This window comes from Anomaloglossus baeobatrachus, chromosome 4 (assembly GCF_048569485.1).
Source record: "Anomaloglossus baeobatrachus isolate aAnoBae1 chromosome 4, aAnoBae1.hap1, whole genome shotgun sequence".
NCBI lineage: Eukaryota > Metazoa > Chordata > Amphibia > Anura > Aromobatidae > Anomaloglossus > Anomaloglossus baeobatrachus.
Genome location: NC_134356.1, coordinates 106,581,821 through 106,607,838, shown reverse-complemented (window position 1 = coordinate 106,607,838; position 26,018 = coordinate 106,581,821). Strand labels below are relative to the sequence as shown.

Sequence of the window (26,018 nt, the reverse complement as noted above, 5' to 3'; positions counted from 1 at the left end):
TCACAGCAGGGGCCTGATCGCTGGTAAGTGTCACACAGAACGAGATCGCTAACGGGATCGCTACTGCGTCACCAAACCGGTGACTTAGCTGCGATCTCGCTAGCGATCTCGTTATGTGTGACAGTACCTTAAGACCTACATGCTTGTATAGATGGCTTAGGGGGGCTGATCCTACTGTCTGATGCCCTTTAAAGTGTAAGTCCACAAACAAAGATAACAGACTTTGGTTATGGTTAAACTAGTCTTAAGGCCACTTCACACATAATGAGATTGTGAACGAGATCGTTGCTACGTCACAGTTTCTGTGACGCAACGACTTTACTAGCGATCTCGTCATGTTTGACACGTACCAACGATCCGCCCCCTGCTGTGAAATCGTTGGTCGATGCTGAACAGCCTGGGCCATTTTTGGCTCGTTGGAGTCCTGCTGGGCAGGATGGATCTGTATGTTTGACATCTACCTACGATTTCGTTAACGACCTAGATTAGAACTTTAGTGTGGCACGTAGGCGTGTAGTTGCGTCCCCGTTTCCATGCCCCCTCTGCACCGATTGGTTTGCGCTGATAAACACTCGTGAACGAAGGAGGGATGAATCCGGGTGCAGATGCAGCTTCGATCCGAAAAGCAAGCAAGCAACCGGGTACAAAGTACGAATGAATCAGGGTGGAGTCGCAGATTCTATTCTTAAAGCAAAGCTCAAAAGAAGTGACAAAGGATGACGCAATACAAAAGTTACCTTTTAGGCCCGCCCACCCGCCCAATCAGAACGCAGTATTGGCCACCAATCGGAGCGGAGGGGTGTGGAAAAGGCGACGCAAATGCATGCCTATGTGGCTCACTGTGTTTCAATACGCCCCTAATCGAGATCGGAATCGTTACCACAGCTGTTGTGTGACAGGGTCCCGACGATTTACAAGATCGTTATACGGGTCGCATGCTCGTTCCTAAAGTCGGTGTGTGTGACACTTCACATACGATTTCACCAACAACTCAGCAACGATCCGGGAACTGTGACGTAGTAGCGATCTCGTTCACAATCTCGTTATGTGTGACTGGACCTTTAGGTTTGAAGGAAAATCCTAGTGTTTTCCATGTAATTTGCATGAGAGTCTGTACAGATTTGGGACCTGATTTAATTTATTGAATAGCAAAAGGTGAAATCCACATCAGAGACTTAAAATATCTGTATTCCACTGGGCATGCTGTAGAATAAATGCAAATATTTTTTTTTCATCTGCAGTGTACAGCTTTTAGCTGAAAGTCTGCAACTAGACTGCTGCATAGTAACCTAACATAAAGCTAAACAGTATTCTTATCAGTTAGTTACCTCTCGCGGTGTGGGCGTGCAGCTGCAAAGCTATTGAGTTCACCCTATTCTCTTAAAATTTATTTTGTACACTACTCAAGTATTTCTTCTTAATTAGAAAATTAGTGAACAAGGAAGTATGGGGGAACCTTTATTCTTCATTGATTGCATCAGGACTTCAAGGATTACTAACCCCTGGACTTTATGTCAGCTGTCAATTCACAGATTACATCAATCCCAAAAGTTTTACCTCGACTGCCACCACACCACTGCAATCGGGAAGAGCCAGGCACAGCTCCAGAATTGGAGCAGCTAATGGATGAGTCACTTCTGGGGTGACTGAGTGTTGCTATTTTTAGGCATGGAAGGGCCAAATAACCATGGGCCTTCCCTGCCTAATAATACCTGCCCCTAGTTGTCTGCTTTACCTTGCCTGGTTATTAAAAATAGGGAGGGCACATTTTTTTTTTATTGTTATTTAAAAAAATAATTAAAAAACAAAACACGGTATGGGGTCCCCTCTATTCTTGTTAACCAGCCTGCAGCTGTCTGATTTACCTGTGCTGGTTATCAATAAAATAGGGGGATCCAACATCATTTTTTTATTTATTTTCTTCACAGCAGCGTATATCTATGTTCCCCAATGTTGCAGCCTTCCAACCATCTTTATTCAGCATCCGAATAACACCTGATCTCAGATACAGACTTCCATGAACAGTCTGTGTTCAAGTTCGAGCCTTGGACACTAGGTGTCCAGTACAAACCTCGAACTTTATAGTTCGGAGTCGCTCATTCCTAGTTACCATCAGGCTAACAGATAGAGAAGTGTGACACTTTTGTGCTATTATTAATGTCTGAGAAGGTGTGAAACTCTGCATTCATTGAGTCAACAGCATTGGTGACTTATGCATTATGCACCTCAGCTCTTGGAGACCTCGCTTTGTAACTTTATGTGGTCTGTGTTTCTAAAATATTACTCAGTTGATTGTGTATTATTCTGGAAACATTTTAGGGACTGACTTGTTGCAATGTTAGCATCTTATTACAGTATTATGCTCAAATGCATTGAGATCTTTAGAATAAACCATTTTTTCCACAAATATTTGTAAATGTAGACTACATGGCTAAGGACTGGTTTTTATAAATCTGTGGCAATAAGAGTGAATGAAAAGCCTCAAGTTAGTGATGAAAGGATGTAACCCTTAAAGTTTGTCTATGTAGTGTATTACAATCTCAGGACTCATCAGTCAAGAAACAAATTAGTTTTTCACAGTTGGATCATTAATGGTTAGGTACTGTTAGGGTATATCCACTTGAGACTGATCCAATGCTGTAGATGTGGTGGAAGAACCAGGGTGTACTTGCTGCAGATTTCAACCTATTCATTCTAAAAGAATATATTTTGCAGTAAAATTCACAGCAGGATCATTTCTGCTGCAGATTTTTCCCATAGCATTTGGACGTGACATCACAAAGTCTCATCTACACTGTGGCCTTGTAATATGCAGCAGATTTTATACATGCAACACAACCTCTGCGGTTTCAGTCTTGTGTGGATGTACTATACTTCAACGTAGACAATAGAATTAGAGCTTTTCTCTATGAAATTAGCATTTTGAAATGTGTGTTGTATCAAGGCACAAAGCTGATTTTACGTTTGGAGTAACGTGGTGCAGATGTATAGGTTTGATTTGTCCCTTTTGTGACATGTTTTTTTGCCCCCTTATTTCTCAGCATCTCGCCTCTGTAACATGAATCCAATTTTTAGAAGATCCTATCACACTTCTATTTCTTTTAGTTAACCAATATCTGACCACTACAATAGAGAGAAATTTGACTTGAAAATGTTCCATTAGATAAAATTTACATAAATCAAAGTACCCATTAATCAATGTTTCTGATTATTTTTTTACATGCTCCTACTATTCTTTTTCATCTTTTCTGTGCCTTTTTCTTTGTAGTTACAGCTGTACCTGATGTGTCAATATTCATGCAAAATCCATTTAGTTCTGCCACAATATTACCTCCTGACCTATATTTCCCTTGACAGTAGCAATTAAAAGCACTTGAAGTAGCATAACATCTTCAAGAATTTTTAATTCCTCAAAGTAAACCTTGTGAAGACTGCAATGAATAAAGTATGGACTTATTAGAAACTCTTAGGATGCAGTGGTTTTTTTTTACAGCAGTTTGTTGTTAGATGTGATGTCCCTTTCTGCCTGTAGAAGCTAGAACTACAGTGGAACCTCGGTTTACGAGTAACTTGGTGTGCGAGTATTTCGCTTTACAAGCAAAGCTTGCTGTAAATTTGTAACTCAGTTTACAAGCAAGCTTTGCTGTACAAGCAAATACCGCACACACTTCCGGTTCCGTACTTTCACCGCGCTCTGACCCGCTCTTGCAGTCCACACAAACACACACATACACACACACATATTATGCTCACCTTACCTTCTGTTCCCTCGCCGGCCTCCTGGTTCTTGTAGTTCGCCGGTACAGGATGTGTATCAGGAAACCACCGCGACCGATGGAGGAACTTCCGCTGTCAGCCTCTTCTCAAAGGCAGTGCACTGACCAATCAGAGGCAAGCGGCTCATGCCTTTAACGTCAGCTCTGCAGTGGACGTTCTGGCATCGGTCACGATGGTTACCCGATACACATCCTGTACCGGCGGACTACAAGAACCAGTAGGCTGGCAAGGGAATGGAAGGTAAGTGAGCATAAGAGCTCATAAGAACATAAACAAATGCGTGTTTGTGCGTGTTTGTGCATGTGTGGAATGGCACAATAGGGGACCAGGATGGGACATTGCACAAGTTGTGGAACAAATTGTCTGATTTTGCATTATTTTATATGGGACATTTTGCTTTGCTAGAAGAGTAACCTGGTTTACAAGCACACTCCCAGAACGGATTGTTCTCGTAAACCAAGGTTCCACTGTAGTTTGATAGTTTTTTTGTTGTTGTTTTTTCCCCCAATGTGTATGGGGTTCTCAACCACAAAAAAACCCCAATATGGAATAAAATAAAGCTAATTTGTTTCAGAAAATACTGGTTATTCATTTGTGCATCAAAATCTATATAGATCTATAATACTATTTATTTGATTCCGCAAGTTCCTCAACTTTTCTTTAAATAAATAAATTAATAAAGTTTCTCTGCCGATATCAATTTCAAAAGTATGTTTATCACTCTAAGGCCATGTGTCCACGATGCGAAAAATGCGCGGATTTTGCCGCGGTTTCTCGCGGAAAAGTCGCGGATTTTCCGAAAATCTGCAGCAGCGGCACTTCCAAGCCATTTCAATGGCATTTTGGAAATGCTGTGTCCATGCTGCGGATTTTTCCGCAGCGGATTTGCCGCGGATTTTGATCCGGAAAAATCAGCAACATGTCAATTATTGTTGCGGATTTTGATCCGGATTTTGGCTATAGAATTGGGGAAAAAAAAATCCGCACCAAAATCCGCGGCAATTCCGCGGTAAATCCGCGGCAAATCCGCACCTTTGAAAAGGTTCGGATTTGCCGCGAAAGTCGCGGATTTTCATGCACAAAAATCCGCAGCAACATTCTACCGTGGACACATAGCCTAAGGCCCCCTTCACACAAACTTATAAAAACGTATGTGAAAAATGGTACCGGTGTCTTCAGTGAGTTATCAGTGTGCTGTTTTTACCATGAAGTGTGTTATCCGTGAATGAAAGAAAGAGAGAAAGAGAAAGAAAAAGAAAGAAAGAAAAAAGAGAAAGAAGAAAAGAAAGAAAAAGAAAGATAGAAGGAGAAAGAAAGAAATTGCAATCCTTTTCCTATACTTTGCAATGTTAAACATGGACAGCACACAGCTGCCATCTGTTTTTCAGGAATCCATAGACTTGTATTGGTCTTTGGAATAAAACAAAGTTCACAGCACCTTAGTCAAAAAATAGACCACCTGTGTATAACAACACAATCAGCAGTTCAGGGACGCACGTCCATAATCAAGGGATGCTTGATAAAGAGCAAACGTCGCTGTTTTCACCATATCTGATGGAATAAATACGGATTGAACTTCAGCCAATGGGACGCTGTCATCTTTAGTTTTTGTATTGTTCTTTGTCATCTGTGTTGCCAGAAAAAAAATGGATATGCCTCCATGTTGTTTGCATGCACATATGATCCGTGTAAAAAGACACGTGAGGAGCTTCATAGGTTATAATAGTTACGTTTGGCATCTGCGAAAAAAATGGATACCACATGTACTGCAATGATTGATTGCTCTCAGTGAGAGAAACAAAATTACAATTTTATAGTTGTGATACCTTTTAATGCCTAACTAAAATAAAATGATACAAGGTAACGAAATCCAGCGGATCACAGGCAGATGAATTAAAAACTTTCCTTTATTTTCATCGCTTTAAAAATGGATAGACAGCATCCACAAGGCACAGTTCATCCAACGCGTTTTGACATAACGCAGTGTCGTTAGTTCTTATTCATGGATATATAACAACTAGTACAATACCTCTATATATAATACAAACATTCAGAGCAACTTATCACATATATGAATAATAATATATATAATCTAAAATTTACATCTAATACTCATAAATCCAAAATTAATTTTCTAGATATTAAACTGATAGGCCACGTGCACAATGGTTCAATTGAGATTAGTCCATATAGAAAGCCAACTGATAATAACTCCATCCTACATGCCAGCTCCTGCCACCCTCCGCATGTGGTAGGTAATAGTCCCACAGCTGAACTAATCAGAATTCGTAGAAATTGTAGTGACAATATAAATTTCATTGAGCAAAAAGATATAGTTTTTAATAGACTTCAGAATAGGGGTTATCCTAGGTGGACTTTGGACAAAGCAGAAAAATTCATTGAGAACACAAATAGACAGGATTTATTGGCAGATAATGAAAGAAAAAACTCTAATAAACGAAATTCATATACAACTTCATCAATAGTTTTCACTACAAAATTTACTCCTCAATATAAAGACATAATCCAGATTATAAAAAAATATATCCCACTTTTGAATCAAAACCCAATTTTAGCTACTACACTTAAAGAAAATTCTATTAAATTTGTCCCTAAACGGGCTACAACATTGGGAAATATTTTTTGTCCAAGTCATTACAAAAACCCTACTAGTCTGAATAATACCTGGCTCACACAAAGAGGCTTTTTAGGTGTGGTCACTACCCATGCAAAGTATGCCAGTATGTAGTGAAGGGAGATTCCTTTAGTGCCTTTTCTACTAAAACTTGCTATCAAATTAATAAATATATGAATTGCAATAGTGAAGGGGTCATATATTTGATTGATTTCATTGTTTGCTGTAAACAATATGTGGGTTGCACGATAGGGCCACTAAAAAATCGGATTAGGTGCCATACTTCTCACATGAACAAAATAAATCTGTGTGGCTTTTCTGCGGTTACTAAACATTTTGCGATGTGCCATGGTGGTAATTTGAAAGGTTTCCGTTTTAGAGCCATAGAAAAGGTCAATAAATTAGAGAGGGGGGGGTTTCCAGAGGAAAGTTTTTAACCGTGAATCCTTCTGGATATTTAAATTAAATACTAGGACTCCTGCAGGGCTCAACATACGCCAAGATATGATCATGCAATATAACTGACTGAGAAAAATTATTATTCTTATGGAACTGTTTTACATGAAAAGAAGAAAACATTTTTTTTTTCTTTTTTGTATGTTTTTAAACCTTATAGTGTTCTTTCTCTATTTCCCTGCTGCAGGTATCCAACAAATGTAGAGTAATTAATGATGTGATCAACTAATTGATTGTGGTTTTGATCCCTAGCAAAAGGGAAGACTGTTTGTATTATATATAGAGGTATTGTACTAGTTGTTATATATCCATGAATAAGAACTAACGACACTGCGTTATGTCGAAACGCGTTGGATGAACTGTGCCTTGTGGATGCTGTCTATCCATTTTTAAAGTGGTGAAAATAAAGGAAAGTTTTTAATTCATCTGCCTGTGATCCGCTGGATTTCGTTACCTTGTATCTGCTATTATCCCCTTGTGCCTGGGGTTTCCGTGCAGGATCAGCTGGTCTACTCCTCAGACTTACACACCAGAGCGGTGAGCTGGAACACGTTTCTTTTTGCATTTAAAATAAAATGAGGATTTACAAAGCAAGCTTTCAAGACATCTCAGGTCTCTTCATCAGGCTGGTGTGACAAAATATCTGAGGAAACACAAATATATACACAAACAGAGCAGAAGGATGGCATAATAAAAGGGCATTTAAATACACAAACACTGAGCTTAGAGAGTGAATCCTTAATTAGCTTTGATTAGTGGTGTGAAAGTTTTATTGTCCCAATATCCATGTAAAGGCCCCGTCACACTAAGCAACATCGCTAGCAACATCGCTGCTAACGAACAACTTTTGTGACGTTGCTAGCGATGTTGCTGTGTGTGACATCCAGCAACAACCTGGCCCCTACTGTGAGGTCGTTGGTTGTTGCTGAATGTCCTGGGCCATTTTTTAGTTGTTGCTGTCCCGCTGTGAAGCACAGATTGCTGTGTGTGACAGCGAGACAGCAACAACTAAATCTGCAGGCAGCAGGAGCCGGCTTCTGCGGAGGATGGTAACCACAGTAAACATCGGGTAACCAAGAAGCCCTGTCCTTGGTTACCCGATATTTACCTTTGTTACCAGCCTCTGCCGCTCTCACTGTCAGTGCGGCTCCTGCTCTGTGCACATTTAGCTGCAGCACACATCAGGTTAATTAACCCGATGTGTGCTGTAGCTAGGAGAGCAGGGAGCCAGCGCTAAGCATTGTGTGCTGCTCCCTGCTCTGTGCACATTTAGCTGCAGCACACATCGGGTAATTAACCCGATGTGTGCTGTAACTAGGAGAGCAGGGAGCCAGCGCTCAGTGTGCGCTGCTCCCTGTTCTCTGCACTTGTAGCTCCGTGCGCTGGTAACCAAGGTAAATATCGGGTTGGTTACCTGATATTTACCTTAGTTACCAAGCGCAGCATCTTCCACGCGGCGCTGGGGGCTGGTCACTGGTTGCTGGTGAGCTCACCAGCAACTCGTGTAGCCACGCTCCAGCGATCCCTGCCAGGTCAGGTTGCTGGTGGGATCGCTGGAGCGTCGCAGTGTGACATCTCACCAGCAACCTCCTAGCAACTTACCAGCGATCCCCATCGTTGTTGGGATCGCTGGTAAGTTGCTTAGTGTGACTGGACCTTTAGATCAGAGGTCTGGTGCCCTCACAGTCTCTGGAGCAGACTCCTCAGATTTTGTAATGGGTCATAAATCCTTCTGACAGATTTAGTTCCGTTTGGACAGAATCAAACATTGTAATAAATTTGTATTCCCAGACCCTTTGATGATTTTGTGATCTGAAGTTGCCTTTTAATATGAGAACTTGCATGTGGTTTATGTTGTGTCCTGAAGCACAGAAATGTTTGGCCACAGGTAAATGGGTTTTTTTTGTCTGTAATTGTGTGGCGGTGAGATCTCATTCTTCCTCTCAGTCTCTGTCCTGTTTCTCCAACATAGAGACCCCCAATAGGACATATAGTGCACAGAATTAAGTACATCACGTTGGAAGAGGAACATGTGAATGTCCCAGGAATCTTATAGTCCATCTGTGTGTTTGGGCTCTGTATCCGGCCTCTTTTGGGCTCTGTATCCGGCCTTTGGTCTCTACATGAGCGCAAGTTTTGCAGCTCTTTATATTGCAAGGATAAGTTGCTCTTGGTGTGTCTGAGGTCATTGAGTTTTGGATCATGACGCGCCTTAAATTAGGAGGTTGCCTCTAGCATAGCAATAGAGGAACTTTGAATATTGTTTTTAACTGGTTATCCTTGTGTAAAATGGGGTGAAGTTTCTTGGACATTCTTCTCAGTACCTCAAGCTGGAAACATGGATATGTGAAGGATGCTTAACCCAAGTCTCTGTGTGTATGATAATCTAGATGTAATCCACAGCATATAACATAAATATCAGACCACTGTTCATATGTTAATAAAGTTTGTTGTAAGGCCAATTGTGAGGTAAATCCGGAGATATGACGATAAATCATGACATTCAAGTCATGTCAGGAAGCCCTCTCCTGGTGTCACTACCCCCTTCCCTTCACACAACTGGTTTAGCAACAAATCCATGGCCATGTCCTGTGATATGGAAATTAGGTGGCTTTAGGACAATGGACACAGGATGACTCCCTGCCGTCACCCTGTAGTAGGAGCTGCTAGCTAGTTAGCAAGGCTATGGAAATAGCCAGACAGAACGACTCCAGTAAAAAATGGTTCATATCTCGCAAGCCATATTTCCGATAAATATGGCAACCATAAAAATGGTGTCTCCGCATGTGGACGATGCCGGCACCCCCTTTTTATGGGAACAGGACATTGGGAAATGCCCCAGGCGTGATATCAGCCAATGGGGAACTGGCAGACAGGTCATGAGTCCCCTCGTTCTGTAGCTAAATTCATAACTGTCACAATGAGAGCATTGGCGTCTGCCTACGACGCTCCCAGGCAAAGTTATAGCCAAAATCCCCTTTGCTGGATAATTCTGATCCATGCAGGGGGAGTGGCAGTGCTTCCCTGTGAGGTCACTAAGGTAGGAGGGGACCTGGATCTGCCCAGGTTGATAACCCTACTTCGACCATTTTCCAAGGTTCTTCTGCTCGGGGGCCTGGTTGGGACAGACCTGTGAGAGAGTTCCTGGAAACCTGGTCTACAGCGCCCCCCTGTGGCCAGACGCACAAGGTAACTGATTGAACTGTGTATGCCTGTTTGTAAACCATGCTTTATCTGTAACTGTACTCTGACATAACTGTATATTCTGTAGATTCCCTATTGTATATATTGTAGTTTCTAGTGTGCTTTAGGCTGATTAAATTATATAATTAATCTTGGGCTGTTCTGTTATCTCGATCTTGAATCCCACGTCTGTGTGTTCGGCTAATAGTTACCGTAAATCGGTTGGTGGCAGCGAGTTGTGCCAAGGATTATTGTGGGGAGGCCAGTGAGATTCGGGGAGATTTTATATATTCCGCCCGCGGAGGTCGGGGGAATATATACCCTACTCTCACCGGGGACCCTTCAATAATCGGCATAAGTAGTATAGCGGCCTCCTTGCTTATTGTCGGGCAATTCCATAATTGGCCTGACTATAAGAGGGGCGCTAGAGAGCGCGTCAAGTGCTCTGTCTGTCGGTCGGGAGGTATAAAGGAGGGGTGACCCCCCCTTGCTACCCCCCGATTGTGACGTACTGGTAGCCAGCGCGGGGGATTTCTGAGTGACCCCCCCGGTGGTTTGTGACATATTGGTGGCATAGCGGTGGGATCGAGATAATAGTGTGTGTGAGTGTGAGACCCATACTCCCAGACACTAAAGACTGCCTGCAGCAGCTGTGGCTGCTGGGGTCTTCAGACTAGCTCAACACTAGAGTGTCAGAGTGCAGATACTGTAAGGTGTGTGGAGGCATCAGGTGTCAGTTCTGTGTCAGTGACCAAAAGTCTGCAAGAATGGCTGAGAGCACCAGGAGCAAAGCCAAAGGAATGGCCGATGCTAAGGCCAGAGACGATGAGGAGGTTGTCCACGAGTCCTCCAGGAGCTCGACGCCAGAAAACAGCTCTGCAGAGGACATTGCACAACCGGGCACTGCTGGACAAGATGAGGAGCAGCTCGCCCAAGGGTCCTCAACGAGCCAGACGCCAGCCCTCCGCTCTGCAATGGACAGTGAAGCACCAGGCTCCGCAGCGGGCCGCAGATCACCACGTGCCATTCCACCGAGCCTGGGAGGCTCGGATAGCCTTCTTCAAATGGCTATGGCCCTACGCCAGGCTGGAGACCGGGAGGGCTACAAGGAACTCATGGCCGAGCGTGAGCGGCAAGCAGCGCGTGAAGAGCGCCAGGCAGAGCGTAACTACCAGCTGCAGCTAGCTCAGCTCCGGCCCTCATCAGCCACCCGTGACCTTCCAGACACCAAACTTCCAAAGGTCCGTGTTGAGGACTTCCCAGTGCTGGAGAAGGATGGAGACTTGGACTCTTTCTTGACTGCTTTTGAACGGACTTGCTTGCAGCATCATCTGAACAAGGACCAGTGGGCCAAATACCTGACCCCCCGTTTAAGGGGTAAGGCCCTGGATATCCTTGGGGACTTGCCTGCTGAGGCGGATCAGGGCTACGACACCATCAAGCGGGCCCTGATCCAACAGTACAACCTCACCCCGGAGTCCTACCGCAAGAAGTTCCGGACGCTGCAGAAGGGACCAAAGGACTCCTGGGCTGACCACCGGCGGGCACTTGCCCGAGCTGCCGACCACTGGACCCAAGGCCTGCAGCTTTCCACCGGACCGGAGATCCTGGACTTGTTCATCACGGAGCAACTCTTGTGGAACTGCCCTGAGGATCTCCGCCAGTTCATCCGAGACCAGAAGCCAAAGGGATCCACGGCTACAGCTGCTCTGGCAGATGACTACACCAACAATCGGGCTCCTGAAGCCAGGAGAGCAGCCACCAGCAGCACCTGGAGAGGGGGTAAGATGAACTCTGCGACTGCCCCACCTGCCCCTAGACTGCAGGGGGTGTCCCCCTCAACTCCCCTCTCCAGGCCCGTGGCAGAACCAAGACGGTGCCACCAGTGCAACCTACCTGGACACTTCAAGGCCATGTGCCCTCAGCGTCCCAAGGCCCCGGCTCCGTCCCCGTCCCAAGGGCCGCCCAAGGTGTATTGTGTGGGTGGGGGTGGTGGTAGGTCCCTGGACAGCTTCCAACCTGTCACCGTCGGCCAGTCTGTGACCATAGGACTGCGAGACAGCGCCTCGGAGGTGACTCTGGTGCGGCCTGAGATGGTGTCCCCCCAAGACTTGATCCCTGGAAAAACCCTCGCTGTCTCCGGGATTGGAGGCATTGACCCGGCGCTGCCTGTTGCTGACATTTATGTGGACTGGGGCGCAGGGCGAGGGGTGAGGGAGGTGGGGGTAACTGATCGGATCCCTGCAAACGTGCTACTTGGGACAGATTTGGGGCAAATAACCTCCCAGTTTGGCCCCGCCCCAAAGGCTGAACCTTCAGCCAGTGCTGACATGACTCCTGACAATGTTAATGTGTTATCTATGAATGATGTAAGGGAGGAGGGAGTGAACTCTGATATTTCTGCTTGCACAGACACCATAGACACACACTCAGCTGCAGCTGTGACAGGGGAGGGGGTCAGAGAAAGGTGTGACAATGCCTCTACAAGTGACCAGCCTGTGAGCTGGGATCTGTTGCCCTCTGCAGGGATAAGCAGAGAGCAGGGTGCTGCAGGGGGAGGACCAGTGTGTGGGGTGGGGGCTACCACAGCAAATGTGGGGTCCCCAGAGATTTCACACCGGGGTTCTGTTGCTGCAGGAGGGGAACAGGCAGGTGAGATTGGGGCCGGTCCAGGAGCGGAAGTGCTCCCAGGTAAGATCTCGGTGCATGGTTCCCCCACAACCGGGGTGTCAGGAAGCCAGGTAGGTCTGCCTGAACCGGCGACTTGGTCAGGAACGGAGGAGGAGCAGGCACGACCCACGGTCGCAGCGGCTGTGGCCGCTGCCACCCGCAGTGGGAGTGCTGGAAGCCAAGGGGCCTCCCGGAGGTCCGATAGCTCTTCCCCTTCTGACCAAGTGGCAGCCGAGTCAGGTGGAGGCCAGGACACAGGTCCCGGGGTACTGACTGAAGATGTGACAGTCTCGTCGATTCTGGCCACATCTAGTCAGGGGTTTCAGGCAGCGTTAGAAGCTGACGACAGCCTGAAAGCTCTTAAGGAGCAGGCGGCACAGCCTCCCTCGGACTCGGACCCGGAGCGAGTGGTCTGGGACCAAGGACGGCTGTACCGGGCCACGGTCCAGCAGGGTTCACCGGAGGCGTGGCCCAGGGACCGACAGTTGGTGGTACCCTATCCGTTCCGGACGGAGTTGTTGCGGATCGCACATGAGATTCCGATGGCCGGACACCTAGGGATCGCTAAGACCAAGGCCAGGTTAAACCAGCATTTCTACTGGCCAAAAATGGGGGCCGATGTGGCTGCCTACTGCCGTTCGTGTGAAACCTGTCAGAGAGTGGGGAAGGCGGGGCCACGCCCCAAAGCCCCACTGGTATCTCTGCCAATCATCGATGAGCCTTTCAGGAGGGTGGCTGTGGATCTGGTCGGCCCGCTGGCCATCCCCAGCAGCTCCGGGAAACGCTTCATACTGACGGTAGTGGACTATGCCACCCGGTACCCAGAAGCAGTGGCCTTGTCGTCCATTCGGGCTGACAAGGTGGCCACCGCATTGCTGGAGATTTTCTCCCGAGTGGGTTTTCCCCAGGAAATGCTCACTGACCGGGGGACCCAATTCATGTCCCAGCTGATGGAGGCCCTCTGTAAGCAAGTCCAGGTGCGACATCTGGTGGCCAGCCCGTACCATCCACAGTCTAATGGCCTGTGCGAGCGGTTCAATGGCACCTTAAAGCAGATGCTTAAGATGTTGGTCGACTCCCATGGGCGTGACTGGGAGCGGTATCTCCCACACCTGTTATTTGCTTACCGGGAGGTTCCACAGGCCTCAACAGGATTCTCACCGTTTGAGCTCCTGTACGGGCGACGTGTGCGGGGCCCCCTGGCTCTGGTGAAAGAGGCTTGGGAAGGGGATTTGGCCACCCCTGGAGTGTCGGTTATCGAGTATGTCATGCGCTTCCGGGACAAAATGCAGGCCTTGACGCAACTGGTACACGACAATATGGCTCAAGCCCAGGCTGATCAGAAGCGTTGGTACGACCAGAACGCTTGTGAGAGGACCTACCAAGTGGGTCAAGAGGTGTGGGTACTGGTCCCCGTACCACAGGACAAGCTTCAGGCAGCCTGGGAAGGCCCATACCTCGTGTACCAGCAGCTCAACCCTGTGACGTACCTGGTCACCCTGGACCCTGCCCGTGGAAGGCGGAAGCCCTTCCATGTGAACATGATGAAAGCACATCATGAGCGGGAGGCATGTGCGCTCCCCGTGTGCAACCTGCCCGAGGAGGGAGAAGCGGAAACCCTCTTGGATATGCTAGCCCAGGTTAGGGCAGGCGGATCCATTGAGGATGTGGAGGTTGGCCACCAGCTCTTGGAGGACCAACGGTCCCAGCTGTGGGCCACCCTACACCCCTTCCGGGGGTTGTTTACCAACCAGCCCGGAAGGACTGACTTGGCTGTCCATCACGTGGACACTGGGGATCATCCCCCGATCCGGCGTTCAGCATATCGGGTCTCCCTGGAGGTGCAGCAACACATGCGCCAGGAGATTGACGAGATGCTGAAGCTGGGGGTGATCCAGGCATCCAACAGCGCTTGGGCCTCGCCTGTAGTCCTCGTCCCTAAGAAGGACCGAACCACTCGGTTCTGCGTGGACTACAGGGGGCTCAATGCTGTCACGGTCGCCGATGCGTACCCAATGCCACGCATCGATGACCTGCTCGATCAGTTGGCCGGGGCTCAGTACCTGACCATCATGGACCTGAGCCGGGGATATTGGCAGATCCCCCTGACTCGCAAGGCCAGGGAACGCTCTGCCTTTATTACCCCATTTGGACTGTACGAGTCCACGGTGATGCCATTCGGGATGAGGAATGCCCCTGCCACTTTCCAGCGGATGGTCAACACCCTGCTCAAGGGACTTGAAGGGTACGCGGCCGCGTACCTGGATGACATTGCCGTCTTCAGTCCCACCTGGGAAGATCACCTAGAGCATCTAGCACAGGTGCTCAGGCGGATCCACCGGGCAGGTTTGACCATCAAGCCGGGAAAGTGTCAGCTGGCCATGAGCGAGGTCCAGTACCTCGGTCACCGGGTAGGTGGGAGAACCCTGAAGCCCGAGCCTGAGAAGGTGGAAGCCATCGCATCCTGGCCCACCCCCAGGACCAAGAAGCAGGTGATGTCCTTCTTGGGGACCGCTGGGTACTATAGGAGGTTTGTTCCATGCTATAGTAGCCTGGCAAAGCCCTTGACGGACCTCACCAAGAAGAAGCTGCCCTCTGCAGTCGATTGGACAATGGACTGCGAGACAGCCTTCCGGGCCCTAAAGGACGCCCTGTCCAGCCCGCCCGTGCTACAGGCAGCCGACTTCACGCGGCCGTTTGTAGTACAGACCGACGCCAGTGACTTCGGCCTCGGTGCGGTGCTCAGCCAGGTGGACTCTGCGAGCCAAGAGCACCCAGTCTTGTACCTGAGCAGGAAGCTGTTACCAAGGGAAGTTGCCTATTCCACGATGGAGAAGGAGTGCCTGGCCATAGTGTGGGCCCTGCAGCGTCTGCAACCCTATCTATACGGGCGCCACTTCATCGTGGAGACGGACCACAATCCCCTCAGCTGGTTGCACACCGTCTCTGGGACGAATGGGCGATTGTTGCGATGGAGCCTTGCGCTCCAGCAATACAACTTCACCATTCGCCACAAAAGGGGCCGTGACCACGGTAACGCAGACGGGCTGTCCCGACAAGGAGAGGTCGCGGACGGGCGCACGGGGGAACACCGGAGTGTGCTGCCCCCTAGCGCCCTCAAAAGGGGGGAGGTGTGAGGTAAATCCGGAGATATGACGATAAATCATGACATTCAAGTCATGTCAGGAAGCCCTCTCCTGGTGTCACTACCCCCTTCCCTTCACACAACTGGTTTAGCAACAAATCCATGGCCATGTCCTGTGATATGGAAATTAGGTGGCTTTAGGACAATGGACACAGGATGACTCCCTGCCGTCACCCTGTAGTAGGAGCTGCTAGCTAGTTAGCAAGGCTATGGAAATAGCCAGACAGAACGACTCCAGTAAAAAATGGTTCATATCTCGCAAGCCATATTTCCGATAAATATGGCAACCATAAAAATGGTGTCTCCGCATGTGGACGATGCCGGCACCCCCTTTTTATGGGAACAGGACATTGGGAAATGCCCCAGGCGTGATATCAGCCAATGGGGAACTGGCAGACAGGTCATGAGTCCCCTCGTTCTGTAGCTAAATTCATAACTGTCACAATGAGAGCATTGGCGTCTGCCTACGACGCTCCCAGGCAAAGTTATAGCCAAAATCCCCTTTGCTGGATAATTCTGATCCATGCAGGGGGAGTGGCAGTGCTTCCCTGTGAGGTCACTAAGGTAGGAGGGGACCTGGATCTGCCCAGGTTGATAACCCTACTTCGACCATTTTCCAAGGTTCTTCTGCTCGGGGGCCTGGTTGGGACAGACCTGTGAGAGAGTTCCTGGAAACCTGGTCTACAGCGCCCCCCTGTGGCCAGACGCACAAGGTAACTGATTGAACTGTGTATGCCTGTTTGTAAACCATGCTTTATCTGTAACTGTACTCTGACATAACTGTATATTCTGTAGATTCCCTATTGTATATATTGTAGTTTCTAGTGTGCTTTAGGCTGATTAAATTATATAATTAATCTTGGGCTGTTCTGTTATCTCGATCTTGAATCCCACGTCTGTGTGTTCGGCTAATAGTTACCGTAAATCGGTTGGTGGCAGCGAGTTGTGCCAAGGATTATTGTGGGGAGGCCAGTGAGATTCGGGGAGATTTTATATATTCCGCCCGCGGAGGTCGGGGGAATATATACCCTACTCTCACCGGGGACCCTTCAATAATCGGCATAAGTAGTATAGCGGCCTCCTTGCTTATTGTCGGGCAATTCCATAATTGGCCTGACTATAAGAGGGGCGCTAGAGAGCGCGTCACGTGCTCTGTCTGTCGGTCGGGAGGTATAAAGGAGGGGTGACCCCCCCTTGCTACCCCCCGATTGTGACGTACTGGTAGCCAGCGCGGGGGATTTCTGAGTGACCCCCCCGGTGGTTTGTGACACCAATCAAAAGCTTTTTCGGAACATGCCTCAATACTGCTGTGAAGAAAATAAATCGAAAAAAAATGACGTGAGCTTCCCCCTATTTTTGATAACCAGCGCAGGTAAAGCAGACAGCTGGGGACTGCTTTACCATTGTAACATGGAGAATCCAGTTAAGAATTTACGGGGTGCATGTCACCAGAAGAACAAGCTGGACACAATGTATGGGCACTAGGCTGGTATGTTTGCAATTTTCCAGAAAAAAAGTGCAGTGTGGATGTTACAAAATAGTCACTGTAGCTGTACATTAATTCATTAAGAGGTGCAATTTCTACAGTGGGGTCATTTTTAAGGTTTTTCTGCTTAGAGGTTCTCCTTAGAGGTTCCACAAATGTTCATTCCAACAAAATCTGTGCTCCAAAAATCAAAAAAGCATTCCTTCCTTCTCATCCCTACCATCACGCCAAACAGTAGTTTTCTACTCTTTACTGATTGTAAAAATTACAAATTTGAGGCTAAAACAATATTTTAGCAGAAAATAATGTAAATTTCATTTTCACATCCACATTTTAAAAAGTTATGTGAAGCATCTACGGGTTCAACATGTTCAACACACACTTAGATGAATTCCTTGATGGGTCTATTTTCCAAAATGGGGTCATATGGGGGGTTTCTGTTGTTTTCATTCCTCAGTCTCTGCAAATGAGACATGGTGTGTGCAATCTATTCCAGCAAAATTTCCATTCCAAATGTCACTTTTCCATTCCAAGCACTGCCGGGTGTCCAATCAGAACTTTTGACTACTTGTGGGGTACTGGGAGGCTCACAAGAAAGTGGTAACAAACTGTAGGACCCACTTTTTTTCTTACCTTTTATAAAAGTAAAAAAATTGAGGCTAAAGCAATATTTTTGTGGGAAAAAATGAAGATTTTCAATATAACAACCTAATGTTTATCAAATTTTGTGTAGTACCTGTGGGTTTAAATTGCAAACTATATCCATGGATAAAATATTTGAGGGGTATAGTTTCTAAAATGGGAGTCACTTATGGGGGTTTTCTGCTGCTTAGGTGCCTAAGGGGCCCTGCAAATGCAACATGGTGCCTTCAATCTATTTCAGCCAAATTAGTGTTCCAAAATTCAAATATTATTCCTTCCGTTCAAAGTTCTGCCATTTGTCCAAACAGAACCTTTTTCCTATATGTGAGATATCTTCACACTCATAAGAAAGTTGTTAGCAAACTGTGAGGTCCACTTTTTGGTGTTACCTCTTCTTGCAGTTGTGAAAAATTTGTATTCTTTCCCTTCCCAACTCTGACATTTGCCCATACAGAGGTTTCTGACCACACGTGGCATATAGACACGCTCCGAAAAAACTATGTAACAAATTTTGGGGTCCAATTTGTCATGCTATCCTTTGTAAAAGTGAAAAAATGGGGCTAAAGGAACATTTTAGAGGTAAAATGTATTTATTCTTTTCATTTCACTTTGCAATAATTTCTGTGTAGCTCCTGAAGGGCTCCTCAAAGGCCATTTAAATCTAAATAGTTTCCTAAAGAAATGTCTTGTCATTTTTTAAAAAAAAAAAAAAATAGAAAGTGCTGCTAAACTTTTAACCCTTCTAGCATCCTAACAAAATAAAATAACAATAAAAAATGTCCATTATGCATATGGGAAATGTTACATATTAATTATTTTGTACAGCATGACTAACATGTTTATGAAGATAAAAATTGAAAGTTTGAAAATTTCTATTTTTTCAACATTTTCACCAAAATTCTGATATTTTCCAAAAGAAAAGCAAAAGTACCTAAATTTACCAATTACATAAAGTACAAATTGTCTGGATGAAAAAATAGTCTCAGAATCGCTGCGATCCATTGAAGCTTTCCAGCGTTGTTACCATTTAAAGTGACACTGGTCAGATTTCTAAAATTTGGCTTGGTCATGATTTGGCTTGGTCATGAAGGTCCAAACTAGCACAATCACTAGATTGGAACCCATGTAAATTATCTAACCCACTCAATAAATTAAACAATTTATTATGTTGGAGGGTAAAAGCTGCAAAAAAAACAATGGAGGAATTGCTTTTCTTGTCTCTTCTCTCCCTAACATATATTACCAGTTAAGAATTGGGTATTATTTCTGAATGGAAGCAGAAATAGGCTTACAATATTGTTATCAAAGTGTACATCTGTCAGTGAAGCTTGTACCTCAAGGAGAAAGGCAATAATTCAGAAAGTCACATCTACATGGAATACTATATAAATAGCGTTATTCATGTAGATTTAGCTGCAACACCTTCCCAATAAATATAAGATGAAGAGAACCATGAATTCTCTTGTATTCGAGCACTACTCTAAGAAGCTGAATCACAAAGAGCCAAAACACCTCATCACAAACAGTTCATTTGTCCTTTTGGACTTGTCACTTTGAGCTTGGCTGCCGGCTGTGCAATATGAAGCAGGTAGTGGAGGTTACAAGACAGACTTACAAAAGCCTAGACCCACAATGAGAATATTTGCCGTCTGTGCACTAGAACATGTTTGGTGAACTGGTGCTCGACATATGGATGTACTTTGGAATATGTTCTCTGTTTACACTCCCTTTTGCAATTGCCATATTTCCCACTTAATCCTTCATCACCCTATAGAGTGTCTCATTGTGTGCTCCTTCCACAGCGTAGAAATTTTTAGTTTTATATTTCGGATGTAAAAAAAACAGCCAAGCTCTAGCAACATCTCGGACGTGTTTGTATTGTGCTTGCCAACACTGCTTTCGGTCAAACAACCTAAATTATGTTAAAATGGTGTAAGTTTACAATCTTCAATTGGGCTCTGCCTCTTTTTTGAGTTTGTTGTGGGATATTCTGTAGACTTGTTCATTCTACACGGGAGATTATATCATATAAGGATATTAATATCATTGACTGTCTTTTTACAGGTCGCTACAGATAAAGACAATGGCATTTTACTGTATAAAGGTGACAATGATCCCTTAGCTTTGGAACTATATCAAGGACACGTTCGATTAATCTACGACACCTTTAGCTCTCCACCGACTACAGTCTACAGGTAAGGCTGGCTACGAATAGTTAATTCACTCTTCACAATGCATATCCTGCAAGACAGAATTGCACCAATTTCTGGGCTAAAAAAAATATGGTTTACCGATGGGGTCATCTGCTACTCCACAATTTGTAAAAGTACAATTTTGTAAATGAATAGTCATTTATTTGAAGGCTTTTACTAGACGTTATTTCTATCAGAGCGGGGAACATCATTGCTGTCCAGAGAAGACTCCTGTGAGCAGTAATGGCCTATGCAAATGTAAATATCTCCATGATCCAAATTTGAATTTACAGATATTGATCATATTTATGGTAACATGTTGAATCAAAAAGTAAATTACCATTTATTAGAGATTAATAAAATTATATTTTATTTTTAAATAATTGTGTCCACAATGCAAAGTTAAGAAACTTTGTAACTCATTTTATTAGTGGAATAGTCTCAGTGGCTGAAAAACATTTACATCCAATTTTTTTTACAGGACTGAAGACAAATCCAGTAATAGATTGAATTAAAAAGTTTTATAACTTTCCATGCCTGACACATTAATATTATTATTAAAATAAATTTAGAAGTTTAATTACACTTTAATAATCTTATTAACGCTATCCAATTATTGGAATTCTGAAAACAAATCAATTGTCATATTAACTGGGCTGTTATTAAAGGGGTGTTCTCAAATTCTTAGATTGCTTTACACAGGATGAAAATTAGTAAGTTCGCAATTGACATGCTTTTTATTATCTGCTGTTATTCTTTTGCAATGACAGATTTTATCTTTTATAGTGCACAGCTCGTTTCCATGGAGCCCAGCCTTTAGTACCTGGCTGAGAGTGCACAGTAACAACATTCTAAGTGAGGGGTTATCTCTTAAAGTATTCCTCCCATGAAGTTTTTATTTACTAAATCTGTGTATACTGTATATGCATGTAGTGTCAGTGTGTTAATACATTCACCTACCACCGCCATATTCTCCAGGATCCAGATTATCCGTCTCACTCTATTCCCCATGTCTGAACCTGAGGTTACTTTTACAAGGTAAGTCTATGGACCCTTGTTCTGATGCTCCATTGCATAAATGGTAAAAGCCACTTTTAGGGGTCACACAAAGTGCAGAGTTCTAATTGTGAGATCACTGAGAAGGGGCGAAGAACGGCACTGGATCCCAGGGAAGGCAGCATTAGGTGAGCATTATAAAACAACCACTACACTACATACACATATACACAGATTTGGTGAATTAAAGGGGTGGTTCACCCATTTTTTTTTTTTCCCCAATGATTCTCACTTACCATTATATGCATCTTCTGCATTGGCTTCTGTTTCCATTTCTGGCACTGAGCGGCGCTATCCTGCACGCTCAGTGCCAGTCACATGACCCCCTGGAGCTGTGTCCGCTGGCATCCTCTGACGTCCCGGCATTTCCGGGCTCTCAAACTGGACGGGTACGTCACAGGATGCCGGCGCCACTCACAGTGATTGACTGGGCTGTGGGCGGTGACTACCTGACGTCACAGCCCAGCATCGAGGGGAGGATCCGGAGGACGCCAGTGTGTGGAGCGGTGAAGGCAGAGCACGCGCTACCAGCATTCAGCTGTGGGAGGTACGGGGCGCCAGTGTGGAGTACAGGTGGGGTTTCTCCAACTGAAATCCCCCCTGTCACGCAAGTATGTGATCACACTGTCCACCCGCCCGCTGTGCTCAGCTGTCAGGAGAGCGGGCGGTGTCGGCAGTGTGATCATATACTCCCACCAGCAGCACAGGTGACCGGACGCGGAGTGAGTGTGTATGTCATACTCACCTGTCTGCAGGGTCCATGCTTGCTTCCAGCCCCTGTCCCGGTCCCGCCGCTCTGGCTGTGTGCAGTCTCCCCGGGGCAGGACCTTGCTTGCAGGACCTGGCCGTGGATCACCTGATGCAGTCACCTGACGCATCAGCTGATCGTAGTCTCGCCGGCTTTTTCGGCCGGCTATCAGCTGATCCTACCGTCAGGGGACTTCATCAGCTGATTACCGGCCGCTCCTGCAGCGATGGGACAGGATCATACTCCTGTCCAATCGATCGCTCCAGGAGCTGCCGGTAATCACCACAGCACATAAGTGAGTATGTATTTTTTTTTTTTTTTTTTTTGGCACTGATGCATCAGCTGATTGTATAACCGGCTTTTATACAATCAGCTGATGTGTGATGGGATTCAGGCACTTGATCCTGACACATCATCTGATCGCTTTGCCTTCCAGCAAACCGATCAGATGATATTGGATCCGGATTGGACAGCGCGGGACCCTAACCCAGGATTACTGCGGAGGGGGGTTCTTTATTTCAATAAAGATGGAGTCACTAATTGTGTTGTGTTTTATTTCTAATAAAAATATTTTTCTGTGTGTTGTGTTTTTTTTTTTTATCATTACTAGAAATTCATGGTGGCCATGTCTAATATTGGCGTGACACCATGAATTTCGGGCTTAGGGCCAGCTGATAATATACAGCTAGCCCTAACTCCATTATTACCTAGCTAGCCACCCGGCATCAGGGCAGCTAGAAGAGTTGGATACAGCACCAGAAGATGGCGCTTCTATGAAAGCGCCATTTTCTGGGGTGGCTGCGGACTGCAATTCGCAGTGGGGGTGCCCAGAAAGCTTGGGCACCCTTCACTGTGGATTCCAATCCCCAGCTGCCTAGTTGTACCTGGCTGGACACCAAAATTAGGCGAAGCTCATGTCATTTTTTTTTTAAATTATTTCATGAAATTCATGAAATAATTAAAAAAAAAAAAGGGCTTCTCTATATTTTTGGTTCCCAGCCGGGTAGAAATAGGCAGCTGGGGGTTGGGGGCAGCCTGTACCTGCCTGCTGTACCCGGCTAGCATACAAAATATGGCGAAGCCCACGTCATTTTTTTTTCCTCTTTTTTGGCAAAAAAACTGCATACAGTCCGGGATGGAGTATGCTGAGCCTTGTAGTTCTGCAGCTGCTGTCTGCTCTCCTGCATACACTAGTGAATGGAGGATGCTGAGCCTTGTAGTCCTGCACCTGCTGTCTGCTCTCCTGCATACACTAGTGAATGGAGGATGCTGAGCCTTGTAGTCCTGCAGCTGCTATCTGCTCTCCTGCATACACTAGTGAATGGAGGATGCTGAGCCTTGTAGTTCTGCAGCTGTTGTCTGCTCTCCTGCATACACTAGTGAATGGAGGATGCTGAGCCTTGTAGTTCTGCAGCTGCTGTCTGCTCTACTGCATACACTAGTGAATGGAGGATGCTGAGCCTTGTAGTTCTGCAGCTGCTGTCTGCTCTCATGCATACACTAGTGAATGGAGGATTCTGAGCCTTGTAGTTCTGCAGCTGCTGTCTGCTCTCCTGCATACACTAGTGAATGGAGGATGCTGAGCCTTGTAGTTCTGCAGGTGCTGTCTGCTCTCCTGCATACAATGAACATTTTGAATAAGGAAATGACATCAGACCTTTTTTTTTTTTCATCAACAATCTTTAATGGCATTGTGTACTGATTAAAAACGCAGTGAGCAAAAACGCAGCAAAAAACGCACCAAATCGCAGCAAAAACGTGACATGCAGCACCGCAGGTGACAGAGCAGAGCAAGTTGGTGACATGCTGTGCCCTGACACATAGTGTGCTGCATGTCACTGTATCCACTCTGGGACTTGTTGTGCAGGTGAACGGATGCTACGTCACTAACTGTCTCCACTGTGGTACTTGTTCTGCAGGTGAGAGTGTATACAGTTGGTACTATGCAGCAGAAATCACAGAGTGGAGACAGATAGTGACATTTAGCATCCGGTCACCTGCACAAGTCCCAGAGTGGATACAGTTAGTGACATGTAGCATCCGGTCACCTGCACAACAAGTCCCAGAGGGGAGACAGATAGTGACATGCATTTGCCATTTTTTGCCGAATGCGGCATATTGAGCCCATGCGGCGGTCGGATGGAACGTTGCCTGGCACGTTTTTTTTGTGCGGCGAAAAAAACGCATGACGCCAGATCCGGCGCGATTTACAATGCAAGCCTATGGACGCCAGATGCGGCGTCCTGCGGCAAACACTGCATCCGGCGGCCGAATGCGTTTTTTTTTTGCTCTGCGCATGCTCAGTATTAAGCCACATCCGTCAAACGGACAGGCCGCATGGAAAAACGTATGCAACAGATCCGTTTTTTTCGCCGCATCCGTTGCATAGGTTTTTGAGCCACACTGCAAAAACCGGATGTATGAAAGCAGCCTAAGCCATCACATTCCCGCTGAAAATCCTCATCAAATACCATGTGAACAGATCATTACTAGCAATTTTTTATTTTTTTTGGTGAAGGAAGTCCAGTTCTTAAAATGTCCAGTAATGTAGAATATTTCATGTGGCCCCGGTCAGCTGTATTTGATGCTGGATTATAGAAGTGGTCAGTAGAGGATTGTTCCAAAAAACATACAGATAGGGAATTTAGATTGTGAGCCCCAATGGGGACAGTGTTCCTGATGTATGTAAAGCGCTGCGGAATATGTTAGCGCTATATAAAAATAAAGATTTATTTTTTATTGTTCAGTGTTTGTATACTATTAGCGAAGGTCCCCAAAAACATTAAAGTTGTCAAAACTTGCTGGATCTGCCCACAATGTAACATGTGGGAGAAAAAAAATAGTATTCGGCGTGTTGGCCTGTCTAAGTGTTACTATGTATGGGGGAATCCAGAATGATTGCTTTTGGCCGAATGATCCAACGGCCACTTAAATGACCTCATGACGGATAGTAGCGATATTTATGGGTTATCTTCCAATAAGTGCAGGTGCTACAAGGTTTCTGCTTTTCATTTGTGTGGGAGAAGTTGAATGTCTGCTGGTGCGTGCCCACGATCAGTGTTTGCAGCGTTTTGGATGCGGCATTCTTCAGCTGTGTCCAAAACGCTGCATTGTACAGTACAAGCACAGTGGAGGGATTTCTAGAAATCCTGTGCCCGCTGTGCTTGTTTTTTCCGCAGCAAACCCTGATCTGCGGTGCGTCTTTCCAGACTGCAGCATGTCAGTTGTTTATCGCGCATTCGCCTGTGTCCTCCGTAGGGAGAACACAAGTGAGAGACTTCAGCGCCCTGAACCCTGATCATGGGCACATACCCTTAGGCTCGTGTACACAGAACACCCTACATACAGCCCGGTGTGCCCATCATTCCCTTTTTCTTTGTGTGCCTTTTCTATTCTGATCACCACCACCTATATATACCTCTGTAGGAGCCCTGACTTAAGGCCGCTTTACACGCAGCGACATCACTAACGAGATATCACTGGGGTCACGGAATTTGTGACGCACATCCGGCCTCGTTAGCAACGTCGTTGCGTGTGACACTTACAAGCGACCGCTAACGATCCCAAATACTCACCAAATCATTGATTGATTGTTGACACGTCGTTCATTTTCCAAATATCGTTGCTCATTTGGTTGTTCGTCGTTCCTGTCGTTCCATCGCTATGTGTGACACCCCGGGACCGACGAACAACACCGTCCCTGCGTCCTCTGGTAACGAGGTGGGCGTGACTTTCATGCGGCTGCTCTTTGCCCCTCCGCTTCTATTGGACGGCTGCCGTGTGACGCCGCACGAACCGCCCCCTTAGAAAGGACGTTGTTCGCCATCCACAGCGACGTCGTTAGGAAGGTAAGTTCGTGTGACGCGTTCCTGCGATATTGTTCGCTACAGGCAGCGATTTGCCTGTGACGCACAAACGATGGGGGTGGGTGCTATCCCTAGCGACATGCGATGTCGCAGCGTGTAAAGCGGCCTTTACTATGACCATACCACCTCCCCAGAGAAGTACCAATCTTGGTGTTGGTGTAG

At 46.1% G+C, this 26,018-nt stretch overlaps 1 protein-coding gene across 3 annotated transcripts in view; it reads left to right on the top strand.

Moving 5' to 3' along the window:
- Positions 1 to 26,018, top strand: part of SLIT3 (slit guidance ligand 3) — an 878,603-nt gene that overhangs the window by 804,876 nt on the left and 47,709 nt on the right. For all 3 annotated transcript variants that reach the window (XM_075344498.1, XM_075344497.1, XM_075344499.1), the window contains one exon: positions 20,059 to 20,189. In XM_075344498.1, the coding sequence (XP_075200613.1) occupies positions 20,059 to 20,189 (131 nt within the window). The remainder of the gene's footprint in view (positions 1 to 20,058; positions 20,190 to 26,018) is intronic.